This window comes from Necator americanus, chromosome I, assembly GCF_031761385.1.
Source record: "Necator americanus strain Aroian chromosome I, whole genome shotgun sequence".
Classification (NCBI taxonomy): Eukaryota; Metazoa; Nematoda; class Chromadorea; order Rhabditida; family Ancylostomatidae; genus Necator; species Necator americanus.
The window spans coordinates 28,073,211-28,082,312 of NC_087371.1; the positions used below are offsets into that span (position 1 = coordinate 28,073,211).

Genomic DNA, 9,102 nt, shown 5'->3' on the forward strand with positions numbered 1-9,102 from the left:
TGCATTTATTGAACCCGTGGAATTTTACGGCAGTCCTATGCAAATAAAAAAATAACAAAATCCAAACCTTTTGCACAAATGAATTGTACTAATAATTTCATACTATTCTCGCCTTTTTTATTATGGTAAACTTGGATTCTATTGCTTCCCCATAATTTATTTTTCACCTCCATTATCGGTTCCTTTTGGAGAATTGAAGAATCAAAAATCAGGCGTTGAGATCCTGGGACAATAACCACTTCTAAAGGTACATTAGCAATCTGATCGGGGACCCTTGCTAGCACCTGCGGTTCGCAAAGGTCCCATCACGATTCCAACCGTTAGTTCCACCGCAGCGCTTCGAGCGCCGCCGCTTACGCAACGGCGCAGTGTTTCATGTCGTTTTGATCCTAGTATAGCTAGTTACTTATTTGTGGATTATTTGTAAACTCCGTTCTTTGCTTATGGCTGTTTATGGCTGAAAATGTCATTAATTTCTAATCTTCGTTTAGTAACCTTCATGGATTTTACGACTTTCATGAAAGAGGTGAATGATAATTGACGGACCACCCGCAGCGAGTCAACTTAACGCTGCGCCCGAGAGCCAGTAGCCACAATTATCCACGGCAGTCGCAACGGGGAGCTCACAACGTGACGCACGAACTCATGGGTCCCAGTAAAAAGTGCACAAGTGCATCAGCGGTCATATGGCAATCCTCAAACTCTCGGGATCAGCTCTCAACCTGTTCCCTTTTTTTCTTTCCCCTCACCAAATCCTACGCCCTATATGTCAAAAGTATGAAAAAAAGTAACTTAAAGGGAAAATTCCGAGACTTTTTGAATTTTTTGTTTTGCGTGTTCTCAATATTCGAATCTTTTCATTGCTATTGGAAAAAATCGAACATCAAACACTTTCCAAAACGCAATCATCAATGAAACTTGTAGTGCTTCAATGGAAATATTTACATAGGACTACGTACTGGAAAACGAATATGGCTTAATCAAAAAAAAACTTTCTAGAATTTTCTTCTCGTCCATGTTCTGGAATTTGTGCAACGTTTGATTTTTCAGGAAAAAATGGGCTGAGAGACAATTTCCTAAGATTTCTTCTATCCTATCCCTGACTATAGGGTATTTTTGGTCCTTTGATTTATATGTCCTCCTATATAAATACTTCCAAATATAAAGTATTTTGTATAATATGATATGATATGATGATATATTTTGTTCAAATATTTCAAAAACCACGAAGAATTCGTTCTCAAGAAAAATATAAAGAAAGAGAATATTTATAGCATCCATTTTTGAACGTTTGTTTTCACCTCATCCCCATATAAGGGTAGAGTCGTCGATATGACGATTTATTAAGTCCCTACTCTCACATTCTTACAAAGGGCAAATGTAGCGCAGTCGGTAAGAGGTTCCGTGTGTGAGTGCACGGTCAATGGTTCGGAATCTCCCTAGTGGCAACTAAGCCTTTCATCTCTCCGGGTTCAATAAATTGGTATCAAACTTTTTTGGGAGGGTAAAAACGCTGATTTGACACATCGTTTGGCCCCCGAGAGTCACATTGTAGAGACAAGACACGCTTTCGTAAATCTCAACTAATTCTGAGTTGAAGTGAACGTGGTGGTGTATCCCGAGCGGATTGACCCTTCATCCTTTATCCTTAATGCTACTAGAATTCTATTTTTATAATAGAAACTTTTATTAGTGGAAAGCTTCGCGGAGCTTGTGAAGCCCATTTTTGAATCATCGCCAACCGAAAATATGTACGTGCGTGACTTGGCCGGTGCTCCCCAAAAATGCAGTTCAGACCTTCTTAGATGACATCATCGACTTCTGGCAGGATATGCAGTGGTGGGGAAGTTAGTCAGCAGCAAGTGGGGAGTGCGCTCGCAATTCATTCAGCTGTCAATTGCGCATTTTCGAGAGCGGAACATTATGGCATGATTGTGCTCAGCTCCCTCGGCGAGAAGCATAACATGAGCGGAGCAGAGCAGAGCAGAGCGAGGAGAATCGCACGAGCAGCAGCCGAAGCAGCTCGAAGAGAAAGAGACAGAGCTTATAGTACACCACCACCACCATCACCAACCAGTGAACAACTCACTTCTCATTCTGGAAAAAAGTGTCAGGCATCCAGATTTGCTGCGATTGGTCCGCATTTTCACTAGTCGCTAACACTACGAATGGTGGCACCTGAAAGAGTCGTCGTCACGGCACGGTGTTGAAGTGTACGTTTAATCTGGGAAAGTGAGTGAGTGACGCGTGAGCACCTCTGTGGACTCATCCTCGAAACGGCCATAGGCCAACCGTGCATCCACCCATTCCTCGCGAAATGTGAACTGAGCGCTGTACTCCATGTTCACATCGTCGATTTTCGATATGGAACGAAGGTAGATGTTCACGGTGACCAGCACAGGACCGCCGGTGTCTAGAAAACATTCGATTATATTGAGATTTAGAAGATTTTGAGAAATTATGCCTTCTAAAGAGGCCTCCACAGTTTCATTTCCATTCAGAAAGGACTATTTTTGAAAGAAGTTTCGAGAGCGGACCAAAAACTAAGAAATGTGATTTCCGTTTTGAATTACCAATAAAGAAGATTTGCCGAGAGTTCGCAAAGCTTTTGCTCATTTTCCAAAAAATATATTAAAAAAATTAAAAAATATGAAAAAAATATATGTATAAAAATACACTATAAAATTGGATGCCCCAATTTCTTTTTTGTTTTCATTTGTTCAGACTCAGACAAAAAACTTTATTTTTTTTTCTTTTTTTTCGGTGCACTCTCAGCGTATCAGAATAAATAAATAAATAAATAAACAAATAAATAATTAGTGAGATCCAGCAAACCTTCAATGAAACCTTATCCATGGATGACAAACGTGAACGTATTCGACTACATCTGTTTTCTTTAACGCACATTTCTGTTGCCTTCAAAGAGCGTTTGCAGAAAAAAATATTGAGAAAAAAAGATGATTAAAATAATAATTGTCCAAAAAATAAAAAAATATTTAAAATTCGCGTTCTTATCTATTGTCATCATTACATTAGATGAAAATATTGAAATCGAAATAATAAAAACAAGAAAAAATAAAATAAATAATAAATACATAACCTAGGAAGAGAACAAAGTTTTCACACGAGTCCATGGATTGGATGAGACTATGCACATACATATATTTGACATATGTGGCCTTCATTGTTAACTAGTCCCTCTTCGAGTTTACATTAATCCAGAAAACCCGGAACGGTTTCATTTTCTATTTTACCTTAACATTAGCTGTACTTTTTAAAGCGACGCAGGTACTTCTACCATACTTAAGAGATAAGTAAATGGAAACAAATTAATTAAACAAAACAAAACAAATAATAGATGACCAAATAAAATAACAATAAATAAAGTGGAATAAGTAGATAAAAATAGCGATTTGATGAGCAACGAAGGGAAATTCTGATGATGGGGCACCACAACCATTCACAGACACGTGTTTGTTATAGTTTCAGGGAGAAATTTGCTGTCAAAGCGGAATTGGAGTAACGTAGATCAAAAACTCGCACATTTAGGCTATAGAAAATTAGAAAAAAATCTATAGAAAATTAACTGTATGCTAAAAAGGATTGTAGATTAATATTAGAGTGAGAATGAGTTCAACTTACTGTAGAGTTTAACTTATAGTCTAAAAATAAAAATTCTGTTCTACAATTCGTTCGCCGTTACTAAGATAAAAAAATACCGTTTCAGCCTTATCATAAAAGTAGAAAATTTCCTCGGCTACGTTTTGAAGTTTCGTCGCAACAATCTGCGATCGCTTCGTTCGTAGCAGTCTATCTGACTTTTCGATACGTACTCGGATTAGCCCATGAATTTTCTGATTTTAAATTCATTTAATATGATTATTTACCACTCACACTTATTGTTAAGTAGTTATACTTTAGTTCACTTTAATAGTTACTTTAGTAGGTACTTTTTTAAATTTAGTAGCTATGCTTCACTACATTTATGTTCAAGTTATAGCTAAATGTAGAAAATCACGAAATTGAAGGTAATAGGATCTCTCCAGGAATGGGTAGTAGTAAGGTTACTAACATGTGTATAACAACACTCCATTCTGCCCACTAAACAAAAAGAAACGAGCGTGAGAAACAGCCTCAGTTGCATCGGTCTCCGCAACGATGCAACTTGCAACGCGATAAAACACCAACGGTTCCGTCGTTGTTCAGCGTACTCAATAAAACTAGTATAATTCAAATAAGTAGTAGGAGCCCCTGAACAAGTGGAATCGAAGACGTGTTGCGAACCGTACCGTATCGCTCTGGTCGTAATAAGTTGTATCGTTATGTAGGACCACAGGTTCTACACAGTTCGTTTCAACAGACTTTTCTTTGAATACTGGGGAAAATGAAGATGGTCACGTTTATATCCGTGATCCCACACATCCGTAATCCTATCTATTCGCTCAGAGATCTCAACGCCGTTATTTTCGTGATAAGCTGCCATTAGGAACAATGTGGATATAAATGTCCGTCTCATAATCCCACATGGTGTTTTTTTATCTGATACTATGGATTTAATTTAAAAATTCCAGATTTTGATTTTGTATGACAAACATATTACGAAATAAATAACATAATAATATATAATATAATACATATGATAGTATATAATAGAAAATAATGGAATAATACCGTATATAGAAACACAAATCACATAAAGGTAATAAATATGTTACATTTTCATGGATTTATGGATGCATCCATAAATCCCCAGTGCTTTTTCCCGTATACGAGGATTTACGGATCTCAAGGTTATAAAGCTTTACAAGACTTAGCGCTCTTGCCCCCGAAACCCTCCGAACGATCGTAAAACTAAAGAAAGGCAAGTGTTATTACAAGTAAAGGGTTATTACAAGTAAAAAAGCAGAAATTTTATCGTTAGCTGCAAGTCGTTGTATGCTGAACTCAACTTTTATCGCACAGTTCACCTCTAACTCCGAATTTGTCAATCAGAATTAGAGCTTCTGAGAGAAGAAACGGTGAATAGAGGGTGTTTATTGTCATTATTATATTTATTATGTTTATTATCATTGTTTGTTTATTTACGTACAGCCTTGTAAGACATGTGATCCATCACGAAGAAGAACTGCGCCAGATTCCACTGACAATAAAATGGGTCTTGTTTTTTTTTTCCCAAAAGGGTCCCACCCAGACAAAATGCGTTTCTTTCCCTCTTTACGTTTCTATTCTACCATTGGCGTGTGTGAATAAATAAATGGATGAATAAATAAATACTTTCATTCATTATCTCTCTTTCTAAGAGCAAGATATTGGAAATTTAGGATTAGAAACAGCTCCGCAGTAAAAATTAATCTTTTCAAAGTTTTTATTCGACATCAAGCTGTCCAACCTTAGTGTAATTGTTGGATTTTAAAGAAAGAAACGGAAGAATGTTGCTTTTTTTATCCGCTACTTCTACAATCCACGAGTTGCAACAAGCCAAATGCCCAACATATGCACATTGTCGGAAAAGATTTCCGTCGACAAGTTTTTTTTTCCAGTAATTCTCCGTTTTTTTTTTCTTCAAGAAAATCACTAATAGCTAGAGACATTTGTCAGTTAATTATCCTGTTAAATTTTTAAAAACCCGGACAAGTATTTCAAGTTTAGACAAAATTTTTCTCATTTTTAACGACTGCAGTAATGTTTTTCGCGCGAAAATTGAGATGTTTATCTTTATCACGAAGCACTTAATTTTATTCTCTAATTTTAGAAAATTGAATTAAACGCTTCGTGATAAAGATTTTAAAACATTTAAAAAAAGAAAAGATTTAGAAAATTTAAAAATCCTAAAAAAAAATTCTGTTATTGAATTTGCAAAAACTATTCCAATAAAGCAGCTGTTCAATGTTTACCCGTTGGTTTAGTTATTCATCGGTTTGCACCTGCGTTAAATATTTGAATTGGATTGTTAGCCGAAACATAAGAAGAAAATCCGTGTAAAAATTTGAAAGGATAGAAAATTTCACCAGGATTTTCACGTGCTTAGCATTATTTTCATTTCAAAAACGACTTATTGTAAGCATTCGTTTCAGAGATGGAATGCGATTTGCGTGACGTTCACCACCTTCAATCAAATTATCGAAAAAAAAAACCAGCGTTGTTGAAAGGCGGCCTAACATCAGACCGCATTCCGTTGAAAACGTGTCAAGAATTTCAGCGCAAAAGAAAAAAAAAAACCGAGGAGCACCGGGGAAAAAACGAAAGCGCAGAGTACGGAGCAAGTCGAACAAAGCGTTCAGATGAGATCGTGATCGTCTAGAGATTTCGAGACGCAAAATTCGTCCATCGATGCGCGATATCCGGACAGAACATCTCCATTATTTTATTTTATTTATTTATTTCATTATATTTGATTTCTTCCGTTTATTTTATTTGATTTTATTTCACTTTAATGCTGTATAAAATAGCTAACGTATAGCACGAAATGGAAATTTTGTGAAGTCAAACGAAAAACAACAGGGAAAATTTCTAAAAGGGAGAAATTAGAAAATCATGAATTCATAGCAGACATCATGTAACGAGAAAAATCCCTATCCTTGAAAATAGTGCAAATTCGCCTGAAAACTTAACATCCAAGAATTGTTTTTTTTTTTCTCGACACGGAAAAATTGAAATGTAGATGTAGAAGAAATTAAGATGTTAGTGATATCCGTAGAGAGTGTTCATGGATTTCATTCTCAATTTCGAACCCCATAGTACTTCGTAACTTTTATTGAGTTTTTTTTTTTCCAAATGTTCTAATGTCACCTTAAAGTACACATTTGCAATAAATCTAGTTTTTGTTAAGAGCAAGTTATTGTCCAATTATTATCAATTATTATTGTAAATTATTATTATTGTCAAAGAATAAATTAATCATTGTTATTATTAAGATTATGAGTAGATATGAACATAAATATACTTAGTTTTCATTTTATATAATAAAAGTAATTACACGTTTAAGATTTAAGACCCTTTTCGAAATCAATTCCGATCACCAATTTGACGTGAAATAGAAGATTGTTCATTTCGAAAATTAAAGAAAAATCGAAAAAAAATCAGTATGAAAATGTCCAAAAAAATTTAAAATGATTCAATATGTATTTCTGAAGCATCATTGACACCATAAAAATAAAATAAAACATTTGAAAAAAAGAAAAATAAACGGCAGTTAAAGATTCAAGAGAAAAGACACATTTCACATCACACCTGTGCAGTAAATTGTTTGCTTTGTAAAACATAAGCATTACACAAAAGTAAGAACGGGAAACACATTGGAAAAGTGAACGACACGGAGAAAAACATTGTCGCATTTACACATTTTAAACCCATAAAAATCATATTTTATGTTCATGGATAGCAACTCAGCGGAACCTGTAAATCCAGTGTGAAAAATAGATTTTGATTTACTGATCCGGTGCTCGTCGTTTGAGCGAAGAAGAATTAAATAAATGATAATAAAATATGTACGCTAGAAATAATGACGCAGTTCGTTACAGTACTAATAGTATGTAAATATAAAATATACATTGAATAATATAATGACAAAACAGCAATGAAAAATAATAATGATATATAATAATACGTAATAATAAAATATACAACATAAAATATAAGTATAATATGATATACAAATAATAAGCAAAATTCAGTGCAAATCATTGCAAAAAATTGGAAATTGTGAAAATTCAGTGATCTAGTGATCGATTATGGGCAGGATCAAGCGTGTGATGGGGGAATTTTCCTATCCGGAGGTCGCTGAAAGGAGCGAGTCACTAGGAAAGGGAGTCACGAGGGAATGTGCGGTAGTCAGTACTGAATGATAGAGGATAGCGTGATGACAAAGGCAAAATATTACATTTTTTTTAGTATTATGTGCTTTAATTTATTATTGAATTTATTATTATAATTATAATTTGAACGAAAAAATATTAAATTAATAATAACATAAATAATAATATTAATATTGAACGATTCTAGAAAATCCTGTAGATTTTAATTTTTTAAATTTCTTTTTTTTAACTTCCTATTCTAGAAAAGAAGATCAAGAAAATTCTAGAATGAAAAATAAAATAGAATGAAAATGAAAATATTTCAATTTCCTGTCTGTTTCAAAAATATTTAGCAAATTTGCTTCTTCTGCGACTTTGAGTTTCTTTGTTTCTTCTAGTCACCGAATTTCACTTTTCTCATTTGTTCCTCGACTAATTTTCTATTTTTCTTCTTTGAAATACAAAAAATTTCCAGTATATTGATTTGGAATTAATGGAAAACTGTCGCAGTAATGCTGGAGGGGAAGGGAAACGGTGGAGGGGTTATTCATCCGAGTGGGTCATCATCCATCACTACGTTTGACCCTGATTATGAGGCTACTTTCTTTTCACTTGTAGTAGCAGTTACAGTAACGGGGAAAAAAATGTAATCAGTTTGGAGTGATTTTTGATACGAAGGAATAGCAAGGATCGATTGCACAAGGAACGATTACTGTTTTTTTTAATATCAAAACATCTATTACATCAAAGTCTGTGCAGAAAAATTCTAGTTTGAATGCAAATCCGTCGATAGCAGGTTATAAGGATTTTTTGATGATTTGAATGAGAGTATAACGATGAGAAGAACGAATTAAACAGTACGTACCTGGCCATGAAGCGTTCAGCCCTCGCGGTCGAACTCTCCAATCGTAATTGTTGAGAATACGTTGAATGATCTCCTGTTCCTTGAGTTTTCGTTTCCCGTCAACTCCGGGTACGACGTCGAGGGCATAACAGAACAGGGCCAACCACAACCCTATACGTGGACCCTGGATTGCCGTAGCGCGCATGCTCAAAGCTGTGCTGCAGCAGTCTCTCTCCCTCACTAGATCGATGACATCGAAGATATAAAGCACCTGCGCCTTATAGCGCAGGATTCGTGGATTCTGAATCGGACATGACTATTCAACACGTTGTTGTTGGCGGATAATTACAGCAACACAAAACGTTTACGACGATTTAAACGAAACGACAAAAGAGAACGCTGAAAACCTGGAGTCAAACATCTGAGCGTTTATGGACAAAAGTTGGATATGGTATCCTAGATTTT

The 9,102-nt window shown here is 35.1% G+C and overlaps 1 protein-coding gene across 3 annotated transcripts in view; it reads right to left on the reverse strand.

Annotated features, from left to right (window-relative positions):
• Positions 1-8,842, reverse strand: part of RB195_007099 (uncharacterized protein) — a gene marked incomplete at both ends in the record, with an annotated part of 15,275 nt that extends 6,433 nt beyond the window's left edge. For all 3 annotated transcript variants that reach the window (XM_064180536.1, XM_064180535.1, XM_064180537.1), the window contains 3 exons: positions 2,090-2,178; positions 2,256-2,413; positions 8,659-8,842. In XM_064180536.1, the coding sequence (XP_064037399.1) occupies positions 2,090-2,178; positions 2,256-2,413; positions 8,659-8,842 (431 nt within the window). The remainder of the gene's footprint in view (positions 1-2,089; positions 2,179-2,255; positions 2,414-8,658) is intronic.
• Positions 8,843-9,102: the final 260 nt, after the last annotated feature.